Here is a 27,728-nt window from a genome sequence, read left to right on the forward strand (position 1 = left end):
TTTCATTTTTATCTTTTTACATTTAGTCAACATGTAAATCATAATCAAGCTCCAACCAAAACATTTACACACGTCTTCCAGTCACGTTAGTCTGTGAAAACCATTCCTCAAGGAAAGCGGTTGTATCAGGAATATCTGGAAGGTTTTTCAGCCGTGTGGTCTATGATGATGATGATGATGATGATGATGGCCGGATCTGAAGATGCGCTCAGGAGCCAGACACCGTTTCACGAACATCTACTTGCTGTTTTCATCTCTTTAAATGGCCACGTGTTCTCTCTATATTGATTTTAATGTGGTTTGTATACTGCTGCCTGTCCTGTACAATTTTGTGGGTTTGGCTTTGGAACTTCACCTACGTTTCATTAAACCTAATTTGGTTTAATATACGATATCTGTATATAAGTCATTTACATACACTACACACCAGAGTGCACAGATGCTTTTTGCTGCTGTGTGGTCCAGTGTTTATTGACACATTTGTTCAGTACATGTTGACTAATGTTTGGGCTTGACTTCTTTAAGGTGTAGTGATGCTTGTTATCCGCTTCCGTCTCTTTTAATACAGTGACGTTAAATATGAGCTCATGACTTGGAAAATACCCCAAACCTGCAGTTCTGACAGCTGTAGGGGAAATATCAAGAACAAGACTCGCGTTTTAAATGTCATTGCAGGGATCTGATTGTAGATCATTTCGTTAGTGTGCAGCAGCCTCGCCGGACTCTTCACGAGCGTCTTGAGGGACCGTGACACTTTTGGACAAAGTCTCATAGTCTCATCTGCGCACACGCGGTCCAATCACCTCTCCGCGTGTCCCGCACGGAAATGTGAGGATCGAGGGATTGCTGTGCGAAGAAAGAGTGTGCGTCTTCAACTGCAGAGGTCCCCAGCACTCCTCACACACCTCCACACTCCGCGTGAGGACGGGAGAGGAGCTGCAGCCCGGATCTCCACCCCGGATCTCCACAGGACCTGGAAACGCATCCGTAGCGAAGTCGCGTCAAAGTTTCGTTCCTACAGTATTCTGATGGAAACTATGAGCAGAAGGACGTTTCTGAACGACCAATACGGCGTCCAGCTTCTCTATAGATGCTATTCTGGTGGACACTGTCATTGACATCGTTCAGTCTACAGTCGAAGTCTCCAAAATCGAGATTTAATTTGAATGATCCGTGCTCGTTTTGAGGGTGCGAGGTGGTGTTTTGATGGGATTCTCGGTCCATGCAGGACTCGTGATGGCTCCAACCTTTCGTTCGTTGCTTTTGGGTAAGTTTATTTCGATAGTCCTAGGAAACGAAAAATTAGCAGATTACTCGATGTTCTCGCTGTTCAACACCATCAGTCATATATTTGTGATGTAGTTACAGTCTGTGTAGTAGCTTTTAACAGTCTGTGTATCTTCACTACAAGCAAGCTCAAATATATTTATATTGTGGCTCGCTACCAGCCCAAAGCACGAAGTTTGCTCTCATTTAAACGATGGGTTGTTGTAGAAGCTGGGTTGGAAATTTTTCCCTTGTGATCATTTGCCTCTACCATCAAAATATTTTGTTTACTTGTTTAATTTTGTTTTGATTTATGTGAATTTAGGTATTATTATTATTATTATTATTATTATTATTATTATTTGTCTGTTAGGGTTTTTTTTATCCCATAAGTGATAGCCATTATCAATTAACACTACTTCTAATACACAGTATGTGGCTTTAACACTCATTTTTAGATGCAAATCACCCCATGAACCTCGTTTGTCACTCACTCACTCACTCACTCACTCACTCACGTTTAGAATAATTTTTTTTTCTCACTTTAGCGTTGGTGCTTCCCATCAATGACACAGTGTCCTTGTTTTATGTGTATTGTAATATTTAAATGTTTGTAAACAGACTACATTAAAAAAAATTGTTGCATGTCTTGTAATGTAGACATCTGCAAGCAGTTCCTACCATTTCTAATTCAGCTTTGCTTAGTTTGGAGGTTGTATTTAATGTAATGTGATTTGTGCATCAAAGATAATAATGGACTGTGAGTGTGGTTGAGTGATTTTGTGGTTTACGGCCTGCCTTATTAAGCAGTCTAACAGGAACAGTCAGCACTGGTTAAACATGGTCTATCCACAGCCAAGAGATCTTCATCGCTTTCTCAGTTTAATGCAGGATCTGTTTCCATTACAACAAGAAACAGTACTTTCACCACCCAAGCTCTGAAATGCGTACAGGCGGATTCCTGCGGACTCTACACACACCCAGCGGCCTATCGCCTGGAGATGCGGCTAGAACATTATAACAAGTAAAACAGCATGAAAGACACTGCAAGAGCATGATGGGAAATTACACACCCCTGGTTGCCCATAGCATGGGGAACACTTATTAGTGCCAGTAAAGCAGTATAGTCAGGGTCAGTATAGTGAAGTATAGTGAAGTGTCAGTATAGTGAAGTGTAAGTATAGTGAAGTATAGTGAAGTGTCAGTATAGTGTACCTGTCCCCTGCTCTCTTTCCCTTTGTTGGAGTAGTAGGTGGGCATATTATTTTAGCTTTACTGTAATTATATGACCTTTTATTTCTGCCTGAGGTTTTATTCGGTTTTAATGCTTTACTCGTTTAATTGAACGATTATACATTTTTCTGTGTTTCCCATTATAGCAGAGGTTCTTACACCAGAAAAACAGCAAACCACACGCAGGCTTTGAGGCTGCCAACAGAACTGATTTCTCTAACTGTGCTGATATTGCCTGGTCTTTCACGCTGTAGTTCTTCAAATTTTAAACATATTGCTACTGTGCTGATGAATGTCATTGGGTGTCTAATCAAAATGCCTTCCCCTCTCTGGCCACGCCCCCTGCTGCTTGCTCAGTCTGTCGTATTGCTTTGATACCACATCCTCACTTTGTATTCACCTAGAGAGCAGCAGTCTTACAGGTAACTACACTGATTAAACATATTATACCCACAACACAATACTATATCCACAGAAATGCTACATACATAAGTAGCACTTTTTTATTTTTTCCTGGAACTGCAGTGTACCATAATTTCTTACAGTAATTTAATTACTTAAAGTAATTTAATACAGTAATTTAATTAATTAGTCTATTATTTATTTTATTTTATTGTTTATAAGTGTTTGCTCTTCTTCAGATGTTTGGAATCACAGTGATTTGACACAATAGACTGGTGTGCTACACACGTATTTATTACCTTGACTTGTTTGACACCACATGGTCATGCCACAACCTCCCTTAGCCAATCAGCATTCATTTGGCCTCTGAGAGAAGATCTCAAGGTGCCGGACATGCTGAAGAGCTTGACACTTGACCTCTCATAAAGTGACCTTGCCTTTCTGTCCATGAGGAAGTGGTCACCTTATTCTGGAACACAGCAGGCAGTGTTCGTACGTATCTTATGTGTTCCTCTTGGTAATGCTTCTCATCTGCTACATCAGATGTTTCAAAGATTCTGAACTTGATTTCCATAGTCATGCGCGTCATTTCTCCTGGTCATAGCTTTGCTGTTTCATCTATATTGTTTATTCATTTATTCTCATAGTGCTTTAAAAGCTTTGCGCCAATTGGACTCTTCCCAATGTTATTTAAATTGAATTTATTTATTACAAAATCACATAAACATCACACAAAAGCTGATACAAAGTAGCTGTTTGCTGAAGATGGTTTATGCAAGCACAGTTCCCCAAGGCCAAAATTAACTTGAGCACATCAAACGGCAAATCAGGAGCCAGTGCAGAAGGTTACATGTTTGATGTGGCACTGGGCTACTTTAGTGAAACTTTAGGACAAGAGCAGCATATCAAAGCACTTCTGGCTACATCAGCCCATCGCACAAGGCTGTCAAACTGAATTCAGATAACAAAAGTTACTCTGGGGTGTTTCGGCCACATTACTCACTTCTTGTTGAGTTCAGCCTTATATGGTCAGTGTCCGCATTGGGCTTGTGTGTTTGTGTGTTGCGTAGACATCTCCCCAGAGGGACACACTGCTGTCTTTAATTAGTAGAGCAGATCACAGCAGGGGCCGCCCCTTACCAAGAGCTGTGTCAGCCCATACTCTGGAATCAGAGTGACAACCACACTCTCCCACTGGACTTAGCACCCACTGCAACACACTCGCACACACACACACACACACACACACACACACACACACACACACACAGACACACAGAGTCACAGTTCAGACACACTTTCTCAGACTAAAGACAGACTCTGTGTTCACTCAGACACAACACACGCATACACACACACACACACACACACACACACACACACACACACTGTGACTGACAGTTGCTCCCCTCCCCCATAGACTGAGATGCAACACTAGCTCATTATACAGACAGCTTTGCTTAGCTTAACACTCACTCACTGAAACACACACGCACACGCGAGCACACACACACACACACACACACAGACAACAGGCCATTATCATACATCCTGTTCCACCTGCGCTCAGCACGCAGGAAACACTTGGGAGACATTACAGGAATGCGGCATTGTCGTGTCTGGGGAGCGGTGAGTGTCTGGAGACTCTGGCTTCTCTGACAGCTGCCTAATCCTCAGAGTTTTATGTGCTAGAAAATGTGGCCTCACCTTAGCGACTACAAACAACAACAATAACAATAAAAACCCCAAAACACTCGACCAAAAACGATTTCATTTTGAGTTTGATACCCAAGGCGTCATGTGGCCTCTTTATGTGTAGAAATGAGTGCTTGGGGCCAAAAAAGGGAAACTCATGAGTGTTTAAGCACCAGAAGCGTTCCAGGCCAACTTTGCCTTTACCTGGGCATATGTGCGTGTACTCTTAGTAAGTTGGTCACGGCTGTTTTGAAGTGCACCCGTGGTCATAACTGGCTTTGGCTGCATTATGACCTATAAATCTCCAAGCTGGTGAGAGATGGTTGTCTGAATTACCATCCGACTGGGGGAGAGAGAGTAACAACCAGGTTTTCTCACCCCTCTGTTACGTGGTCTTGGACGCTTGCGCTGTTCCTTAATTCATACCACCTGCTTTCACCTAATGTGCTCGTTGTAGGAAAAAGGAAAATATATTTGCCTATTTTTCTCACCAGGATTTATAGGTTAGCTGCACTGGACCGTCTCATGTGGAGTCAGAGCTCTGCAGGCCTATGGCCGGACGTCGCTAGGACAGAGTGGGGATTGTTAGCAGAGAAATCGCTGCACGAAGGGATGAAAGTGCGTGTGAGGGCCTACTAGTGCACCATCCCCACTCCAGCTGCGCCAGGTTCCAAGGTGATGCTGCAGGAAAGAGGCAGGTCAAAATGTCCCCGCCGTGGGGTATTATTACACCTGGATGGGGCGTTTGTTGTCAGGACCACAAGGGAGCAGCGTGAAACACACCAAGGGCTGCGGAGATTAGGAAAGATTACCTCTGTAAACATTGTAAGCTCTGAAGAAGATTTTGCATTGTACTCTCTACTCTCTCTGAAAGGCAGATGGCCCAAAGTGTGTGTAAATGGTAAATGCAAACAGAGTTTGATTATTTTGTGGTATATTGGAGTTACATTAGTGTTCTTATTAATCTAACAAAAGTGACATGCACAGAGTACCTAATGTACCAAACACTGCTTCCTCTCTCTGCTACCCCCACCTCTCTCTCTCTCTCTCTCAACCTCTCTCTCTACTACCCCTCACCCCTCCTCTCTCTCTCTACTACTACCCCCTTTATCTCTCTCTCTCTCTCTCTCTCTCTCTCTCCTGATATTCCCTCACTCTTTTTTGCTACCCTATCCTCTCTTTCCTCTTCACTCTGAGTGAACAGATGGTGCTACTACTTCTGTTCTTTCCAAGTCGTTAGACAAAACTACTTAATGAACTTGAGCCTCTCTGCCATGTCGTGCATGCACATGTGTATATGTTTATTCTCAGACATCCATGTTGCCTTTTCACACCTAGATCACCAGAAACAGCAGCAGGTCAAGACTCTCCACTCATGTCTTCCTCTCCCATGGCCACTGTGGTTCTGTTTGGGCCTCTCAGCGTCAGCCAAATAGACATAATTCCCATTAGGTGCAAATGGGTTCGGCCGGACTAGCATTCAGTAGGTGACATACACGCTGCTCAGAATAGCTAGCAGCCGCTAGTTGAAAGCCTTTATTTTAGCAGACAGACTGGTATTATGTCAAATGCGCTGGCGGGGCTAGTTAACGCAGGTGCAGTCACGCTGCCTGTACTTCGCTGCGTTCTGCTGGTGCATCCGCTATGTCTATTCCGGTTTGACAGCGTAACTGCAGTGTGTGTCGCTGCATGAAAAAGGTGAAAACCAAAGGTCCCGGTTAGACGCCCGCGCCAGCTCGCTGTGTGTGTCCAAATGCGGCATTTAGAAAAAGGCGTGCCATTTACGGGTCTGGACACGGGCAAAACCAGCAGTGTGCAGTGTGGTGTTGGCTAAAAGGTTATTTTTCTGCAACTATGTTTTTGTGCTGATACACTTTGAAACTATTCATTAAAATTTCAAAAGCTTCAGGACTAGGTATCAATAATAGGTTTACAACACTAAGTAAATAATAATAAAAAATCCCATAAAACATCATGTCCTTATGATTTTTATCTTGACTTTGAACAACCTGGTGTGTCCTCTTTCTGTCTCCTTGATTCCGCAGCGGTTCTGATGAGAACTAACCAAGACTTTCTGGAGCTTTGATTGCTCGAGCAGTTGTCAGTCTCAGATCAAACACGACCCTGTCAGCAGTGCCTGGGCGCTGCTCCCTCTCTTAACCTCCCGTCCCAGATGCTGTCTGAGTGATGTGGAAGCCGAGAGCTCCGCTGTTCTTTAGCGGCTCGTTAACAGCCCAATTAAGTCCACATGGGCCAAGGCGGGAGTCGCCACGGGCAACGAGATGAGATGGGATCGCTGACTCGGCAAAGTGGCGGCCGACGGCCTCGTGCTGCGTGAGTGGAATTGGCCGTATTCAGCAAACCCGGACGCAGTTTCTCTCTGTCGAGCGCCTTTCCCCCAGTGCCAGGTGACTCTGCGGGGGCGGGGTGGTGACTCTGCGGGGGGGACACAGCCCCTCGCTGTCGTGCCCTGTGGTCTGTGGGTGTGTCTGTCGGTTCGTGCTCAGGGAGAAGTGATGTAGCCGTCGGGCGTCTGTGTGTTTGGCTGCGTAATATCGGACTGGGGCTTGGTGGCTTTGAGATTTTTATGTAAGCAACGAATCACTTGCTGAGTGTTTGGGTTTCGAGAGATTATGTGAATGTATAAATGTGTACAATATATGGAAGAAAGTATTGGGACACCTACACATTATACCGTCAGGAGCTTTTAGGACATCCCATTCTAAATCCATAGGTATTCGTATGGAGTTGGTCCCCCTTTGCAGCTATAACAGCTCCTGCTCTTCTGGGAAGGATTTCTACGAGGGTTTGAGTGTGTCTGTGGGAATTGTTGCCCATTCATCCGTTTGTCAGACACTGACATTGGCAGAGCTTGGCCCACAGTCTTGGTCCTGGTTCATCCCAAAGGTGTTCAGTGGGGTTGAGTTCAGGGTTCTGTGCAGGCCGGTTATGTTATTCCACACCAAACTCATCAGACTCAAGTTGTTCCACATCAAACTACCATTTATGCCTTCATGGGTTTTGCTTTGTGCACTGGGACACAGGCCCTTCTCTAAACTGTCCCAGCAAAGTTGCAAATACAATTCTCCAAATTGCCTTGTATGCTGAAGCATTAACGGACGTAAGCCACCCCTCATCATTCCTCCGTCACCAGATCTGTTGGTGCAGGTAACATTCTCCTGGCATTCATGAAACCCAGACTGAGACGGCCACACACAGAACGATTCATCACTCAACATATCCACATCTCCAGAGTCCAGTGGCGGCAGTATCACATCACTCCGTCCACCTTGATGCTGTGTGTGGTGATGATGGTCCACGCCATGAAAATCCCGTCACGGATTTGGAGCTCTGCACTTACTGTCAGGTTTACCCATCATGCACCTCAGCCCTTGGTGGTCCTGCTCTGCTGCTGTGGAGCTATACATGGTTGGATGAGTCGCTGTGCTTTCTGAACATTGTCCCAGTACCTTTTGTCCATATAGTGTATATGAATTTTTGAGAACGTATGAGAAAGCTGATGCTGGTTAATAAGCTTGGAAATTAATTTTCTTTTCAATGTTCAACTCCACAAGTCCTTTGAACCAAACGCTGTACAGCGTTGAATAGATCAGACTGCTGTGATGATCAGAAGACACAGGCTCCTGATGGTAGGAGCAAACCCAATTTACAATCCTCTCATTAAAAGTGAGGGGGATCAGCACAGCGTGGGAGATCTAAAGCCACTCAGACAGCATCATCTGATCTCGTCTGATTCACCAGGCATGACTGACAGCTTGGAAGAGCACTTGCCACATTAGTGATTAGACTCTCTGTTCTCTTTGATGACATTACCAAAGGTAGAGGGGGTGGGTGGAGGTGGGGTGGGGGTGGGGGTCTGCTGTGCTTTACAGGAATGACTGCGCTTCTAATTTACCAGGCAAAGGACATCATCATTAGCGAACTGATTATCGCTTCTGTAAGTTAGGCCTAGGCTCTGTGAACATATCTAATCTATATCAGAGAGCACGTCTGAGTCATGGGAATATTCTATTAGTTATACTGCAATGACTCAACTTGCAACACTCATGGAGCAAGATGAGATTTTTCTAACAAAACTGCTCACCTTGTTTGTGGAATACAGGTATGTGTGAATATGAACGCTATTTGAGAGAGATCTCCTGTGATGTCTCGGGATGTCCTGTGATGCCTCGGGATGTCCTGTGATGTCTCGGGATGTCCTGTGATATCCTGGGATGTCCTGTGATGTCCTAGTGTGTTGAATGATGGACTCATTTGGTTTGCCATTTTGTTTCATTTCTGCCACTATCCTAGTCAAAATCCGCCCCTGTTTTGCATATACTCTCAGAAACAAGACCCTCCCCACCCCTGGTGCATGTCTACACACACACACACACACACACACACACACACACACACACACACACACAGCTGGAGTGCAGAACTTCATTTGTGTCTCACAGGGGGGGCAGCAGTCTCTTCTGTCTATAATAACCCTGTATTGTTTGTGTATTGCAGCATTCATGATGCTGGTTGGCAAATGTAAACACTGCTGCTCCTGATGCATGTGTCTTTCGTGCGTGGGCCGATGGTAGGGCCGTATTTCAGTCGACGTGCTGCACACGTGATTCGAGGCGTACGTGGCCACTGTGGCTCTGCTCTGAGGACAATTAACTGGGATACGTGTGCTAGGTCAGGGTCGCGTGGGTGTGTGTGCGCACGTGTGAGCATGTGTGTGAGCGGTACGCATATAATCCCCCCCCCCCCCCCCCCCCCCCCCCCCAGGCTCACGTGAACGTTTGCCGCATGCGAGAGGCAAAGAGTGCGCAACGTATCCGTCATTCCTGCTGGCCACACCGGCGTGGTGTGAGCTGGGAGCAGGAAACTGTCTCTGTGACATTGAGCTTATTTCAGCCAAGATAAATAGAGAGACGAGGTGCCGCAGTCTCTCTCCCTACTGAGGGCTTTCTGTGGCTCGGAGACAATCTCACCCCGTCCCTTTAACTCCCCCTCACTCTCTCTCTCCCTCCCCCCCTCCCTCTCTCTCTCTCTTACCCCATCCCTTTAACTCTTTCTGTGGCTCGGAGACAATCTCACCCTGTCCCTTAAACTTCCCCTCCCTCTCTCTCTCTCTCTCTCTCTCTCTCTCTCCCCCTCCCTCTCTCTCTCCCCCTATCCCTTTAACTCCCTCTCCCCCCATCTCTCTCTCTCTCTCTCTCTCTCTCTCTCTCTCTCTCTCTCTCTCTCTCTCTCTCTCTCTCACACACACACACACACACTGTATTCGCTGTAGTTTCTCCAGCATATTGGATTTGCTTGTATCGACTGCTTGCCGGGTGCTCCAGTGCTGTAGTGTCAGCGCGACTAACGTAACCTTCCCCTCACCTGACTGTGTGTCCTGCTGTCTCACGTCGTCCCAAAGAGGCATGCGCAGTGAGGCCCGGGCTTGAGCCTGACTGGGCCGACACCCCCCTGATCAAGAGAGGCATGACTCAGCACACATCTGACAGTCCGGCTACTCACGTCGCTTGCTGCGTGAGCAGAAAGTGAGTTGGGGGGGTGTCTCTCTGTACCTAACTGAGAGGGCACGATGGATAGGTGTCAAGGTTAGCTGGCAATGCAGCTCATGAATGTGCAAAATCCTGCTTTGTTCGGCTTAGAGTGGAAGGGAAATGAAAGAAAGGACGTGAGAGACTGTGGAAGGTTTAACACGAAGAAGAGTGACGGAGAGCACAGTTCAGGTCCCTGGACACTGGCCCTATAGCCTGCATGTCTACTTAGTATGCCTCTCTAACCTACCTCCTTAGCCTGGCTTCCTCTCTAGGCTCCCTCTCTAGGTTCCCTCTCTAGTCTGCCTCCCCATGCTGCCTCCGTGTCTGTCTCTCTGCAGTGCTGGCATGCAACCTGCTCCAACACTGCTGCTGTGCTGTCTTCACGCCCAGAGAGTGCAACAGAAACAGCCCCCCCCCCCCCCCCCCCCTGCAGGACACTATGCCTGCATCTCTCTCTCTCTCTCTCTCTCATTCATTTTCTCTCTCTCTTCCCTTGCTGAGTGGATCAGCCAATTGCAGTGAACCTTCCAGTTTTAAAAGCCATTGGACATAATGTCCCCATATCTGCCGCATAATCCCGCCCTCCGCTTGCACCGTTGGAGTGAGAGGCGGGGCCAACTGGAACTTACCTCTCGTTTGGCCACACCCTCCCGCATACGCACCCTTGGCTACCGTAGGACAGCTGTGAGCAGGATGACATGCTGCTTCCTGGAAGCCCATCCATCTCCCCTCCTTAAGTCAGCAGGTTTTTTAATTAATCACTCGTCTGCCCCTCACCCCACTAGGAAGAGATGTGCTTGCACAACTCAATTGATTGTTTAAGTGTCCTTATGGAATCGATGTGAAACTGGTGGGGTTGATTTAATTATTTTCTCACAGATGCACTGCAGCTGCTGAGACACGGGGTTACCAAACAACGCCAGGTTTGATCATTTCAGCAATGGCTGTCTTCTCCTAATTATATATATATATATATATATACCCATTATGTGGTACATGGTGTGGTTGGCTGCTCCAATCCCTTTGCAATCTTTTGTCAGATTATTGAAGGCTGTAGATTAGTAAAGGCAACAGTGCAACTTACATAACGATGGCACATTAGAACATTAGTGCATGTTTAATAATCCTGCTGAATTTTGTTTAATTAATCAGCTTTGTTCATGTAATGGTTAAGAATAATGACAAGGGGGCAGATTCATTCAGTCGTCGTATGAGTCGGGCACCAGTCTCCAACTCATGATACTGCCAGATCCTCTAAGACACCATCATAACTGAGTTAGTGGCACTGCCTTTCTCCAAAATAGAACACATACCTTATGGTCACCAGGTGAAAGGTCAAACGTTATTCCATGTGAGTGCATAGACCTCAAGTTGAATAAATGAGGAATATTGAGACCAGCACCAGATGCTGCATGTCCAGCCTCTACTTGCGGGTTCATACCAGCAGGTTATGTGGCCACCGTGTTCTGCTCTGCGTGATCTGATCGATGTTCACAATGGCTCTGTTGTCCTGGCCTGGACCACAGTGAGTGAAGCCCCTCTGTGTTGTTACTGTAGTCCTGCCACAAGAGGGATTTGGCACAGGTGCAGATGTAGCAGTGACTCAATCACTTCTGCAGCTCGCCGTCCTCCGCCAATCTTCCCATCAGCCCCTGGTGACTGGTGCCGGGTCCTTTGAAGCTCCTACTCTAGATGTGATGGGGTTCCCCTGGCTGCATTCATGTCACCCTCCCTCTCTGCCGCGAAGAACCGTGAGAGTGAGAAAGAGAGAAATGCGTAAGCTAATTAGCATAGAAGCTGGTTAGGAGGCCTCAGAGCAGGTAGGAAGGACAGCAACACGCACGCAGCATTCCACATGAGCGTTGATTTTGTCATCTTTCCGTTTGCCATTTTTAGAAGTCCTGCTTCTATAAATGCACATGCTAAAAAGCAGCTGCAGGTGTATGAAGCTTCACTGCTTCTCCCCGGAGCTCCAACCCCAGTTTAGGCTCCTCACGTCATTTGTGATGCTGTGTTGAATTTTCAGATCTTAGAGCTTTGATAAAAATACTCGCCTAACCTCCCGTTTTTCGCTTCCGTATAATAAAACGGGGTTATTTGAGTTAGCAGCTATGCAATGTGTTAGGAGTTGGATTATGAGTAGATAACTCATTTCAGAGCTGCCGTTTCTGTTTCCCAATCTGTCTGAATGCCTCTTCTGAAGTTCAAGATCCCAACTTGATTCATTTTCCCTGTGATCCTAATGAAAGGCTACAGCTGCATTCATCACCAGGCTGTGCATGAAGGCACTTTATTCAAGTACACTGGCTTTTTGTCTTTGGCTGCACCAACGGAAAATGGAGCCCTGCAATCTTCTGCCTCTTCTTTTTCGCATCCTGATTTCAAAGGGACTCTGAGACTTTTACTCCCGAGTCTTAATTGAAGTCTTTGCATATGGAGATAATCTATTTGGTTGACAGTTTCAACCCGCTGATTAGCAATAACGGTTTTTACGAGATCTGTTTAGGGTTTTAGCCTTTGGTGTTCATAATGGCCAATGGTGTTGGGCCATATGTTGGAGATCATTGTTTGACCATATGGAGTGTTTCCATTCTGTTCAACTTGCCATGGTTCATCAAAGGGTCTTGTTTTACAAGCGTATTCTGGCAGTGAGTCAAGCCCAGGCCAATCTCCAGCAAGCCCCTGAGACGCTGCTGATGCTATTGGATAATCCCCTCCGGTGAATATATTGCTTTGTGGTGCTCTGTTAGCCCATGGGTGGCACACCACTCACTGAGGGCTGGCATTCCTTCCCAGAAAGCACGAAAACAGGTTTCATGACGGCCGCCTTCAACCAACTGCATGTGCTCCTCAATCGAGCATCCAGCATCCCTATTGGCTCCGGTCCCCTTTTTCTGCTGCCAGAGTTCAGAAATGAGAGAGAGGGAGGAATTTTTGCTGAGTTCCACTGAGAAACCACACAAACCAACCAGACACAGTGCTGATGTATGATTCATGTGTCCCCAGATACTGTTATCTCAGAACCTTCTATAGCACTGACTGCAACCTGTGCTAATGCACTGCAAGCTTGCAAACAAATTCTAGCGGAAGCGGCACTGCTTGACCAATGTGTGCTTAATCTTAATTGCCATTGATTTCAGCATAGAAAATAAGTGTTTTGAATGACTATTTCTTTCCGTAAGCACATATCTTTCTCCCAGTAAATAATAAAGGGTCATGTACAGTATTCCTTGGCTAGTACTGTGTCTTGAGGCTAGTTTTTTCTTCTGTTTACACTTGCGTGGGCATTTTTTAAAGTGACATGTAAATTCTATCTTTTTACGCCCCTAGCCCCCCAGTTCTCAGAGCTTTGAAGATTAGTCTAGAAGAGAAATTGCTGCTAAACTCAGTGGTCCACTATATGTCTTGTGCACTTTAGCTTTAATGAGTTTGCTCATCCTCCCATTGATGAATTACAGCACTAAGATGATCAGAGTGAACCTAAACACTGTGACTGTTAGACAGTGTAGAATGTGAATGTGTGTACAGTGATGCTTTACAGCTTGTTGTGCATGTATCACATGCTCAAATCTCTCTGATTTGGTACCTCTCTCTCTCTCTCTCTCTCTCTCTCTCTCTCTCTCTCTCTCTCTCTCTCTCTCTTTCTTACTCTCTATAGAATGATTTAAGTATGATTTCCTTAAGAAGTGGTAACTCCTTTACTGAACACTCATTTACTGAACAAAGACCTGACCTTCATCTGTGTGATGCTTTCTGACATAGACAAGTGCACCTAGCAGACTGCATTTGACAAGTGGATTGCAGTTCTTGCTGTGCCTCCCGTGCTCCCTGGAGGAGTGTTTTCAGGGGTGAGATGTGTGTGGGTTTATTAGGCAACTAGACAAGCTCATCTTAATGAACATGCCTAGCAGAAAACCCTGAGGCACTCCGTACTGGAGTCAACCTCATGACCACAAGAAGCAGATGCTGTCAGCAATCAGTGAGAGGGAGAGAGAGAGGGAGAGAGAGGGAGAGAGAGGAAGAGAGAGGAAGAGAGGAGAGGGAGAGAGATAGGAGGAAAGAGGAAGAGGGAGGAAGAGGGAGAGAGGGAGGAAGAGAGAGAGACCGAGAGGAAGAGAGAGAGAGGAGAGGGAGAGAGATAGGAGGAGAGAGAGAGGGAGAGAGGGAGGAAGAGAGAGAGACTGAGAGGAAGAGAGAGAGAGAGAGAGAGAGAGAGAGAGAGAGAAAGAGAGGGAGGAGGGACAGTGATTCTTGGCACACAGCTGTAGCCATATTCTCTGGCACATGGCAATTCCTTCAGCTTCAACAGATTCAGAAGAGCAGACATTGATTACATTACGGAACTATTCCATCAAAACGGCTTTCTCTTTCCCTCCCTCCATGCCTTTTTTCACTCACTTTATCTGTCCTTTTTTACAGTTCTCTCCCTGTTGTCTTTGTAAGCATTGCTGTCTCTTCGAACTTTTCCAACCTGCTCTCTCTCTTCACTAATGAGAAGAGGATATATCTGTCTGCTTCTCTCACCTTAGGCTTAAAATACTCTCCCCCATACAGTGTCCACATGTTCATATTTCCTTCGAAATATAACGTACATGCAGCAGTCACTATCGTCCACTGTGAACAGGCAAAGCAGACACAATCTCAACCGCAGCATCTTACCACCGATAAGACTGACATGATCTACCAACAAGATCTACGAGCAAAACTCCAGTCCCTTCCAGCATCAGCCATGCATCTCCACGGCCAGCTGATTGGCGTGCACACTGGTGACGTATAGAAGAGCGTGCTGCTACGTTTTGGAGCTCCTGTGGATTCAGAGGTGGCTAGTTTCGCCATGTGCCATGCTGATGGCGGAGGAAACACCCGGAGCTCTGACAGATGACTGCAGTTAACACGGCAGGTCGTGACTATCAATCTCAGAGCCCTGATTAAAATACAAGGTGACTAATGGTATTTACTACACAGCAGCAAGGACAGGAGGCCTTGGAATACCTCCATGGAAACGCAGCAGAGACTACGGAGTGGCTGTGGTGTCAGCGGCCATCGTCCCAATGGTCAAGGACCACAACACGGGTTCCTCTCCTTTCGAGGGCAAGTGATGGGTGACCTTATAGAGTTGTAGGAGAAAAATGAGGTGAGTCCTCATATGGCACTCATCTCTGGGAAGGTCGAGAACATATTGCAGAGAGGAAGAGACCTTTTACTATAATAATGCACCAAGGACTATTCTAGAGTACCACTTCCTTTTGGCAATGAACGGTTTCATAACAGAAGCAACTAATACAATTTAAATCTACAGAAGGCAAAAGAGAAAGGTCAAAAGTCACTTGTAAGCTGTTTATAAATGAAAAGCATTTATAATGCAAACCATGTACTGTGATACAAATCGCATTTAAATTTAAAAATATGTCTGTACCCTAAATATGTAACAAATCTATTGTCTAATCTAAAATCAATTTTATATTTATATTAAAAGTATATTTGATGAATATGTAAGTGGAATCATTGCATAAATTGGCTGAGATTCAGTTGGCTGGGATTCAGCTGGCTGGGGGTTTGGAGGGATGTCTGACTGCTGTCATGATCAAGCTTGTTCCTGCGTACATCCTGCACCACAATCACCTCCTGCGTGGCTGCCTCGCTTGGACAGGGACGTTTGTGCTCCGATCGCTCTGATTTCTTCCTGCAGCTTCCTGAGGCTGCTGGCTCAATACTGCAATGCAGTACATGTGGTGAGGGGGGGTTGTTTCATTCAAAGTTTTGCCAAAGAAGTACACAAACTATTTATGACTCACTGGCCACCTCTGCATTTTTGTGATTTATCATTTTTTTCTTTGTCACTAATAGACCCCAGATTTTGATCCTAAATATTGAGTTATTGAGAATGGATAAGTTGACCTTTGATTGTGGCATGAATCAAACATTAGTTGGGGAGGGGGTTACCCAGCTGAGGAAATATACAGAGGTCGCATGTAATAAACGCAGGTCAGTGGAGCGAGCGTAGGCGGAGGTGGTGGAGAGGGGGGTTCCATTACTCAATACTCCAACCAAAGAGACCCAGGAGAAGCTGGCGTTGGTGCTACGGTGGTGGTCTTGCTCAGAGGAGCTCGTGGGGGACTGCAGCACAAATATCAGCTCAAGGCACGAAGGAAGCTCTGTTCATCACCGCACCGGCACATTATCAGTGTAAACGCTGTTCTTTTAAGAACTCTGTTTATGCTAAAATCATTAATGATACATTAGAAGTGCATAAGATGCTGCTGTCAAAATATGATGGAGAGTCAATTATGCCATATTGCACAACACTGCGTGAAGTCTTACTTTATTTTTCAAACTACGAACAGTGATTGCAAGTGCAGTGTTGAATATGTTTCACCGGAAATCCTTTCCTAAGGGGACGTTGAGTAAAATACTTGGTCCTCAGGATCGCAGAGAGAGATTTCTTTATGTGCCTCAACAGGAGGCCATGGAGACATAATTTTCATATTACCTTTGTACCTGCATTAGATCTCACGTGTATGAAGGTTAATCTCTACACATCTCTTCTTTAGTGTGAAATGAAGTCCCTTGTGTTGACACTGCAACCACTTACGGGCTTAAACTTTAACTGTATTGCTTTTTTATGTAGTTGTAGAGTATCTTGTTCTCAGATTTCCTTTATCCAGAAGGCCTGGTGTTCTTCTGCCATTAAAGGAGTATTTGTACAAACTGCCTGTATATGGTCAGCAGATTGAACGTGTCAAGTTCACACAACTCTGTGGCATCTCGTGAGGTCAGGACCCTCCTCAGTGAATCCAAAACAATCCACTGGAATGTTTACTGTCCTATCAAGACTATAAGGCACATTTAGGCTTTTGGTACTCTGTGGTCCTGAGCATCAGATTTATCCAAATAAGATTAACAATATTAACATTAATCGCCCTTTATTTGGCTGTAAGATCTTGTAGAAATGGCAACAGCGTTCTGTTGAATGATGGTTTTTATCTGTCTGTCAGGCCACTGACTGCAGCCTAGATTATGAGGGCTGTTCCTCACATATCTCCCTCACACTCCTGGCAGATGCACGGGTGAAACCCAAATGACACGCGCCCTCATCAATCACCTCGGAGGATGGGTCAGGAAAAGTTCAGAAGCACATTCTGTCCTGGATCATGCTTTTTGTCAGTCACAAATTACACTGGCTCTTATTTAGTGCTAATAAATCTGCTGACGTTCGAGCTTGGAGACAGAGTGGCAGACAGATTAATTTTGTGTGAGAGTCCTTTGACATTTGGAATATCACAGTGTTGGTGGATGTTTACTTCAGACCCAGCGATGAAGCTGACAGCGCTTAGCGCTGAGAGGAAGAACTCTCCTATAGCTGCACTTCTGAAGTGAGGAAGTGGAATGATTACTATCCTAAATAGAAACGTGGCCCATGGCCTCCATGCTGAGGTGTGAATAGTTTTGACTCCCATGATGGCGTGAGCTCATTTGACCAGACGTCCCAGACTGAGTGTTTGTTCCCTCTGACTTCTCCCATAAAGATTCCATGGAAACACTTTTCATCTACATATTACTGCTTCCTGTGTACTACTCCATCTCCACTGTGTAATGGCCAGTAGAGACAAAACTAAGACTCTCCTCAAAAAAAACTAAAAAGCATGCATGAGTGTTCCCGACTCTCTGGGATACATTTTCTGTGGTTCGCCGGAGTTCTTGTGACAAAGTGTGAACAGGCTTCTACACAACAGCAGTGCTTTCGTAGGTCAAGTAAAGCACCTTTTAGTTAATGAGGTTGGACCAGGCCTGGAGGGGTTGGCGGGCCAGATGGAGACGGGCGGTGAACTGCGTTCAGCACACGGCCGGACGTTGGACAGCCACCAGGGACGCGGCCCAGCCAGCGTGAAGCAAGCCAGGTCGCCACAAGGGACGGCCAGTAGAGCAGCGTCTGCGTACTGGGTGCTGGGTGCTCCGCGGTGTGGAGTTTCACCGAGGACCTGAATCGAGCGTTGCACAAGTTGACCATGTGTAGCAGGATCTGCATACGGGCCTGGGGCAGCGCCACTCACGGACCAACTTCAGTGCCAGAGGTCCTCGCAGGTCTGTGCTGGTCCTCTACTCTGTGCCAAGGAGGAGGTGCAACACAGGCCTAGCCCCCTCCTCCTCGGGTCGACCGCGTTCTCTCTGCCCTCTGCCCCGTCCCCGGGCTGAGAAATCCGGCCCTCGTCTGTGATGCGCTGAGCCCGGTTTGATTTTGGGGAGCACGAGGGCGGACGGCGTGTCAGGAATGTGCTGTGGTGTGATCCGTGGCGACAGTGCGCACCGCCCGTCGCTTCCACTCTAACCAGCGCCACCGAGCAAAGATGCTTTGGCTGTTTTAGGGTAATTGAATGACGCTGCTGTGGTGGTGATGTTGGGCTGACAGCCATCGTGGTCCCTGACCTCAAACTCCCCCTCCTGTCATCCGAGATGAGTCTGTGCTCTGTGCTTGGACACGTTCCCGTGCAGCACCTAAGCGCCTAAGGGACCATCATTTTTGCTTCTTGGTTTGTGATTTTGGTGAGGGCAGTTGTGGAATAGAAACTTTAAAATGCAAATCACCTCACTGAATGTTGTTTTAGATAGGACACAGTGGAAGGATCCTTCATTATATAGAAAACCTCCTCTCTTTTGCAGTTTTTTTTTGTTTCCTTCTCTTTGCTCTCTCTTTCTGTCTTTCTCTTTCTTTCTCTCTCTCTCTTACTCTCGTTCTCTGTTTGGCCAGGTGGTCAGAAAATGGTGACACACCTTTGCAGGTTGGTTATTTCTGGAACATTCCCCCACTGCAGTGGTTCCCCTCTTGCTGTTGTTCTCATCCTGTGAGATCAGCAAAACAATTCTGTGAGAAACAACAGATGATATTTCGTTTAGTTCAGTGACTTTAATGCTGCGTGACTAAGTTAGTTAGTAAATGGATTGACGTGCTGGTCCATTTCACTTAACACTAAAGGTCAGTTTCATAATATATGATTTTCATAATATATGATTTATGCACTGAATATTTGCTGAAACACTTTCAAGTCACATAGCACAGGCCCCCAAAGCTTAAACAAAAACAGTTTCAGCAACACACAAAACACTGAATCAGTAGATTTTAATGGACACAATCAAGATCTTGATCTCAATCAAGGGAGTGTTTAAAACACACTGCACCTTTTACATTAGGCTGATGTTTCAGGATCCCTATGATCTCACTACAAACAAAATGTCTGCACTCAACAAATGTCAAACTGGAAGCCAACCTGGTGTTCCCATTGCCTGTCTTGTCTTTCAATACACTTCTCTCCCTTCTAGTTAAAAGGAATAGACAGTGGGTGAAACATTCGACATGCCTGAACAGAAATGAGATTTTACACTCTGCTGTGAGAAGAAAATCCATTTATTTAGGACTTGAGGGCTCTCAGAGCTAAAAGGGGTGGCACATTGATTACATTTGAGGCTCAGTAATGTCTTGAGTGCTCGACTGGTACTCCGAAACCCCAGCAAGATAAAAGAAGCTGTGTGTGTGTGTGTGTGTGTGTGTGTGTGTGTGTGTGTGTGTGTGTGTGTGTGTGTGTGTGTGTGTGTTATGAGGATGGCAAAGTAATGGAGTTGTAGCCATCACACTCGCCCTCCTGTTATGATCGACACATTCATAAACATCATTATATCCACAGCTCTCACGGCTCTGCAGCAGTGGGGATATTCCTACAGTTCTCCATTCAGACAGCGTGTCTTGTTCCTTAATGCTGCATACAGTACAGCAAAGCCAATGCATTAGGAAAGTGTGGAAGTGTTCTCCAAACCATTGGCGCTGGAGGCAGAAAGGCTACTCCTCAGAGCCCTGGAGGGGCTTCATTGTGGCTCTGACCCAGATGGGAGAAGAGACTTTTGGCCCACTTCCTCTTCTCATTGTTTGTATGTAACTGTAGGAACTACAGCACCAGTCCAGAGACGTCTTAACAGGCGAGTCTCATTCATCTGCTTCCAGTCCACCCACCCTCTCCATCCCCTCCATCTGCTCCACTCCCTCCACCCCTCCACCCTCTCAACCTCCTCCATCTCCTCCATCCCTACATCTCCTCCACCCCTACATCTCCTCCATCCCCTCCACCCTTCCACCTCCTCCATCTCCTATACCCCCTCCACTTCCTCCACCCTTCCACCCCTCCATCCCCTCCACCTCCTCCATCTCCTACACCTCCTCCACTTCCTCCACCCCTCCACCTCCTCCATCTCCTATACCCCCTCCACTTCCTCCACCCTTCCACCCCTCCATCCCCTCCACCTCCTCCATCTCCTACACCTCCTCCACTTCCTCCACCCCTCCACCTCCTCCATCTCCTATACCCCCTCCACTTCCTCCACCCTTCCACCCCTCCATCCCCTCCACCTCCTCCATCTCCTACACCTCCTCCACTTCCTCCACCCCTCCACCTCCTCCATCTCCTATACCCCCTCCACTTCCTCCACCCTTCCACCTCCTCCATCTCCTCCACCCCTCCATCTCCACCCACACAGCCTCCTGCAGTTGCGTTTTTTATATTTGACTCCCACTCTTGCTCTGGTTTTTGTCTCTCACGCTTATGCACAAAGATTTACAACAATTTTGCAGTCTGAAATATTCTGTCATCTACACTGAGGGAGGTGGGAAGGGTCAATGGACATCTGAGTTCAGGCAAGCCATTCTCAATGGTAATGTAATTACTAGGATCAATGACACAGGCTATACCACTGGGACTTACACTGCGCTAAAGTGTCTTGGCAAAGGAATCAATGTAGGTTTGCAATAATGTGATGCGTGTTGTCAGTTCAGCTCCCTGTCGAGTTCTTTTCAATGTTTTTTCCATTGGAATAGAGTGTCTCCTTATGAAGGTCATGACTGGTGAATGGGGAAACAGACAATCCCGTGTGTTTGTTTGTCACCCTAAGATCCTGGAAGGGTGTTGAGATGCTGGGAGAGGAGCAGCTTTAACCAGCGTCTGCCATCTGCCGCAGAAGCTTGAGCAGTGATCCTCAGGCTCCTGACCCACAGTTTCCAGCATGTGTACTCCAAGCACTGCTCTCTTTGTCCAGTGGAAAGTATTAACTGCTACAGCAGAAGCAACTGATGATGGTTAATTTTCTCCGGCGATTAGGAGCTCGGCGAGAGCTGACTCAACTGGATTCCAGAGATGCAGTAAAAACGTCTGGGCACGAGCTGAATATTTTACACTGACTCTCATGATTCAGCTTTACTGAACTGTTCAGGGGGGTTTATGCAGAAAGCAGTTAAATGTCTGCTATTCTATAAGAAAAGCACAATCTCTCTGTCTTTTATTTTAGTGGTTTGTCTTTGCAGAATCATTCTGCAAATTCCAGGCCACCATATCAGTGGTGATTTGTTGAACAGCTCTGTGTTTCTCCGCTAGGTTCAGCGCAGTAACTGTGCCTGTCTCCTCCGGCTCCGTGCTTGCTCCAAACTAAGAGCGACGCTAGTGAAAATCTGGCTTTAATTAACACGTGGAATGCTTGGCGTTCAGCGGTGCGGTTGTTTCGACACTTAATCCCTCTTCCAGCCCCAGACGGTGCCTCTGGTCCGCACCCTGCGCTGGTGAAAAACGCATGACAAATTGTGGCTGTCGTTGAAGTGGTAAGCTCGGGTTCAGTTACTCAACGCCATCCCATCATCTATGCCTTCAGAACTGTGTGCTGGCATCTGGTCCAAATGAAGGATCCTAACCACAGTTTCTAACAGTATGTACCGTTAGACTTTATTGCATTTATTGTGTGTGTAGACTTAATGGCTTCTCTTTTAGTTAACCATGTTACACACCAGTGACTTTTGGAATTCATTCATACTTTTTATTTTCCTTCAGCCCCCTCCCAAAAAAAACTAACAAAAAAACCGAATTAAAAAACCACACACAACACTGGGGAATGTTGTGTAACCTCCAGGCTGTTCAATTTCATTTAATGAAAAGGAAGTAAACAAGGATATGAGGTATGCAGTATTTCAGGTGTTGTATATGCTGGGTTGTGCTCTGGAGTAGTCAGCACTGGATGCAGGAAGACAAAGATGCATTTCACCTCTTCCGCCCTCCGCTGTACTCAGCTATATTTTCCACCTAATGGGCATAAAAGTTGCAAATTGCAGCAAAATGGACCGGGCTGTAGCAGAAGTGTATTGTGTATTGATTTACAGCGGTCAGTACTGAAGCAGTGGCCAGAGGCCACAGTGTACACAGTGCGGCTGCAGGCACAGACATCAGTTCCCCCCACGCGCTCTGCGCTAATGTTTATGTCAACGATTGATAGAAATGTTTCACCATTGATTGCAATTGCAGCAAAAGAGCATCGTTATTGACTGTAAAGTGTTTGTTTCTCTTCTTTTTTCCTCGGCTCTTAGAGAAGGGGGAAAGTTCTCGGGAAATCAATTTTATGGGAATTCCATGTTTTGTATACTGTTGGCGTGAGCACCATTAGAAACATGCTGTTGGAGTTCAGTAATGAAGGCCTGGTGCTTCTGTACAGAGCTGCAGGAGCTGTAATATCATACAGGCGCGTGACCAGCGATGGTGGGTTTTGTTGACTGGAACTGAGAAGATTCTGCCAGCCTGCAGTGCTGCAATCTGCTTCCTTAAAAGCTTCATAGTCATCATATATTTGTTCATTTGTGTAGCGCCTCTGTCACACATAACGATGCTTCAGTGTGTTTCCCAATGCAGGAAGCGGGCGGCGTGCTCTCAGCTCTCAGCACTTTGAATCTCTGTCAGGCTCTCTGCTGGTTTCCATGTTTCCTCACCCAGTGATTCTTGCCTCCACTGATGAATTTTCCTTTGTTCTGTCTCACCAAAATGCAGCCAACACTCCAGGGTCCTCACTGGACAGACGCCGAACTGCTATGTCAAGTTAGTGTACATATTTACACTGTTCATTTGCAGGTTGCTTTTTTCTAAGCAGCCCTTAGAGGAGATGGGTAGTCTCACGCCTGGATTGTGTCAATATTGCAACACTGGCTGCTTTTTCTGGCGCTGAACGGGTTTGGAGACTGGAACTCCGCTGGGGTTTGTTCTGGGGGGACTGCGGTCCGTCCCAGCCCCTCCCCCACACAGCGCCTTTCTCATTAAAAGGATACAGCTAGACAGGTGCATCTGTATGTGTGTGTGTGTGTGTGTGTGTGTGTGTGTGTGTGTGTGTGTGTGTGTGTGTGTGTGTGTGTGTGTGTGTGTGTGTGTGTGTGTGTGTGTGGAATATACTGAAGGCTTGGCACAAATGCCAGGATCAACCCAGCCATGTTGGCATCGTGGCTCTGCCCTGTGGAGATGCCCGGGGGGGTGTGCTTCCCTCTGGGGTGCGTGCCATGCCTGTGGGGGCCCCAGTGTGTGGACCTTCACTCCCACTCACTGGCTCCTGGGTGCCTGGCTGCCAGTGGTTGGATGGAGCCCATTACACAGGGCCACAGGGAAATGACTCGTCCAGCCGCAGATTAACAAGCACGCCACGGCTGCCGGCTGTTATCTCCAAACAGGGATGGCTCTGGTGATGATGGGAGATCATCCATCACACGCCGTGTGACGGATCACAGAGAGCAGCGGCGTCCCACGTCGCCCCGACGGAGGCGTGCGGTCTGTTTAAATGGCAGTTCGTATCGACATCACCTCTCGTGGTTCCCGTGGTCGTGTGGCCCTCAGCATTCTCCAGTGCCACTGAAGCGTTTGATCATCTACGCGGGACAAAAAAATCCGTCTCAGACCGGCAGCAGCCCGAGTTCAAATGAGGCACAGTGCGAGAGTTCATCGGGTTCCAGAGGGGCTGCAGTCAGAAAAAAGGGAATATAGATTTTCCTCATCTCTTTTCCTTCAGCAGATATTATCTCACGCATTTAACAAGTGTTCAGGAATTCAATGTTGCCCGTTGGTAGGCTTAGATAGGGGACAACCAAAGAGGCGGAGATGAAGTCAGTTGTCAGTAAATCTCTATGCTATCATTCTGCCCTTGTTTTTCTGTCTTTACCAAGACAGCTGATTAGACGCCTCCTAGAGAACTTATCCACCAGGTCGGCATTTGTGTTGAAGGTTGTCATCTGCGCTGTGAGGGTGTGAAGGGGGAGGGGCCTCCTCTGTGACAGCAAAGGATTATGGGAGTCGTCCTACCTTCAAAGTGGAGCCTGCAGACACTTGTAACGAAAGGCTTTGATTTTAATGGAGGCAGAAATATTCATAACGTTAGCTCAGCAGGCCGGATGCAAACAAGACCTCGTGGAATATTTGATCAAGAAAAGTCAAGAAGCCTAATTGTCATTGCTTTGGCCAAGATTGAGCACAGCAGATGATATGTTTGTCAATTAATAATTGAACAAAACAATAATTATATTAAAAAATAAATAAAGTCCAGCAGCATTAAATGTTTCTTTTTCAAGTCCCCCGTCACTGTAAGAACTGCTGTTTGATTCTATGACGTGGAATTCACTTAGATTCCATTCACTTAGAATACATATAGTACAGTTGTGATCAAATTTATTCAACCCCCAATGCTGCGAAGGGTTTTATGGAATTCAGTGCACATTTGTAATTGTGTTCATAATGAAATCTTACAAGGACTTGTTAAAGAACTAAATGCAACTAAGATAGCATCATTTTTTTTTGTCATAAAGTATTAAATGGCCTTTTTGTGATTTCTTCATTGACACAATTATTCAACCCCTTTACGACTACCACTCCTAAGAACAGAGGTTCATTCCAGTGTTTTCCATCAGGTATTGAAAACATCTGTGGATGTCAACGAGCAGCAATCAAGCATGATAAGCACCAATTAGGCAGATTTAAAAGGACTGTGATACTCAGCTCCTTCTAGACATCTACTGGTGTGTTTCCAAGCATGGTGAAGGCAAGAGAATGGTCCCAGAAGACAAGAGAAGAGGTTATTGCTCTTCACAAGAATGGCAATGGATATAAAAAGATTGCGAAGTTGTTAAATATTCCAAGAGACACTATCGGAAGTATCATTCGCAAGTTCAAGTTAAAGGGCACAGTGGAAACGTTACCTGGTCGTGGCAGAAAGAAGATCCTGACCGCGACTGCTGTGCGCTACCTGAAGCGTAATGTGGAGAAAAATCCCCACGTGACTGCTAAGGAACTGAAAAAAGACCTGTCAGATGTGGGCACTGAAGTTTCAGCTCAGACAATAAGGCGCGCACTGCATAACGAAGACCTCCATGCCAGAACGCCCAGACGCACCCCCTTGCTGACTCCAAAGAACAAGAAAAGTCGACTGCAGTATGCCAAAAGTCATGTGGACAAGCCACAAAGGTTTTGGAACAGTGTACTGTGGTCAGATGAAACTAAATTAGAACTGTTTGGGACAATGGACCAGCGCTATGTTTGGAGAAGGAAGAACCAGGCTTATGAACAAAAGAACACCTTGCCTACTGTGAAGCATGGCGGGGGGTCAATTATGCTTTGGGGCTGTTTTGCTTCTAATGGTACAGGAAAGCTTCAACGTGTGCAGGGTACCATGAATTCCCTTCAGTACCAGGAGATCTTGGAGGAAAATGTGATGGAGTCAGTCACAAACCTGCGGCTTGGGAGACGTTGGACCTTCCAACAGGACAATGATCCGAAGCACACATCCAAGTCCACTAGAGCATGGTTGAACATGAAAGGCTGGAACATTCTAGAGTGGCCATCGCAATCACCAGACTTAAATCCAATTGAGAACCTCTGGTGGGACCTAAAGAAGGCAGTTGCAGTGCGCAAGCTTAAGAATGTGACTGAACTGGAGGCTTTTGCCCATGAAGAATGGGCTAAGATACCCATAGGTCGCTGCAAGACACTTGTGTCAAGCTATGCTTCACGCTTGAAAGCTGTCATAACTGGAAAAGGATGTTGTACTAAGTACTAAAAAATAATGTCACTAGGGGGTTGAATAAAACTGATAATGATGTGAGCACAGTAAAGACATTTGTGGTTATTCCATCATAAATATTATGTTATGTTTGTCTAATTTATAAGTGCCTCTTTGATATAATTGTAAATAAGATGACTGAAATGATCAAAATCAAACTGGCCAAAACACTTTATTTCAGTGGGGGTTGAATAAATTTGATCACAACTGTATGTGGTTTAGATATTCTGTATAACTCAAGGAAATACACTTATTATATTTTTTTCTTGATTGCCTTTGAAACGATTTCCTTCCTGTCACGCCCAGAAGCCTTTGGGGGGGGATTTTTTACATTTCTTTCTCCACCAGTTAATCCTTTATTTGGTAGATGTTCGATGTGTAATCTCATGAAATGGAATATGCTTTAAAGCCCCATCTGGGGCTCTGGTGATGGGGTTCTCAGTCTGGGGCTCTGGAGATGAGGTTCTCAGTTTGGGTCTCTGGTGATGGGGTTCTCAATCTGGGGCTCTGGTGATGGGGTTCTCAGTCTGGGGCACTGGTGATGGGGTTCTCAGTCTGGAGCTCTAGTTCTTAAAAGAGTACTAAATCAACAGATGGCACTTGCCGTTGTTCTTAAATTATATATCTGTCTATATTTGTGCTTCTTGGTAAACGTTTAACTTGCAATGTAATGACATTGACTCCTGTAGTTTAGTAGTAGTCTTGACTCAATGGTATCTTGAATTCTGACCCATCTATGCTACTATCTAGGATGAATTCTGTGATCAGATGCAAAGCACTTTGTAAGTCACTCTGGATAAGATGTCATAAATGTAAATGTAAATTATGGGGTTCTCGGTCTGGGGCTCTGGTGTATTTCATGGGTGGTGCTGGTGGATGAGGGTGATTTAAAGGGTGTTAATGTTGTTCACTGTGTGGCTGCAGTATGTAGATATAGCTTGTGAGAAAGTATTTTCAGCTCAGTCGGCATCTGCAACTACACACAGAACACACACACACACACACACACACACACACACACACACACGCACAGAGGTTTGTTTCCATATGCTAAGCCATCCAAACCTGTACAACAATCGGTAAACTAAACAAAGTAAAGCAAAGATCTCCCTTGCCTCAGACCTCCACAACCTGATTTGCTGAGTGGAGAAGCGGTGAACTCCCAACACAGAGCACACAAGACTACAGGAGGCCAAGCGAAATATTAGATCGCAGCAGAAAGGAGCACAGCTCGCGTTTTCCCTCCTTTCTTTGCCTGTTCGATGTAGTGGCACTAGGTTTGAGATCAGCACTCTCTCTGGTCGGAAGATCTGGGTGCTCGTGCAGTGTCCTGACAAGAATATGCACTGTGACTTCAGACAGCTGGAAGAGTGTGGACCTGATTGCTAACTGTACCCGTACTATAATAAGACGGTGCGGATGTGTGGTCAAAAGAATTTACTAGAGCACAGCTCCCCCTAGGGCCTGTTCATGGAAATGCACTCCTTACCAATAAGCTTTCATTCTTCCTACTGTTAAAGAGCATGTATGCACATGCACACATACAGTCACACATCCACACATATTCACACACCCACTTTTTTGTCTTATCTCCATCCAGAGACTCCTGGGGTCTTGAATGGGACCAGAGGGTCACAGGCTGTAGTTCATCACTGTCTGAGGGGGAAGAGAGAGAGAGAGAGAGAGAGAGAGAGA

At 46.1% G+C, this 27,728-nt stretch overlaps 1 protein-coding gene across 2 annotated transcripts in view; it reads left to right on the forward strand.

The window, feature by feature from the left end:
* Window positions 1-570: 570 nt before the first annotated feature.
* clmpa (CXADR like membrane protein a) overlaps window positions 571-27,728 on the forward strand; it is a 39,943-nt gene continuing 12,785 nt past the window's right edge. Inside the window, exon 1 of one of the 2 annotated variants that reach the window (XM_077019293.1) lies at window positions 571-1,267. In XM_077019293.1, the coding sequence (XP_076875408.1) occupies window positions 1,207-1,267 (61 nt within the window). In that variant the 5' untranslated portion in view covers window positions 571-1,206. The remainder of the gene's footprint in view (window positions 1,268-27,728) is intronic. The other variant, XM_077019291.1, reaches the window with a different exon arrangement.

The sequence above is a fragment of the Brachyhypopomus gauderio genome, chromosome 10 (genome assembly GCF_052324685.1).
Source record: "Brachyhypopomus gauderio isolate BG-103 chromosome 10, BGAUD_0.2, whole genome shotgun sequence".
Lineage (NCBI taxonomy): Eukaryota > Metazoa > Chordata > Actinopteri > Gymnotiformes > Hypopomidae > Brachyhypopomus > Brachyhypopomus gauderio.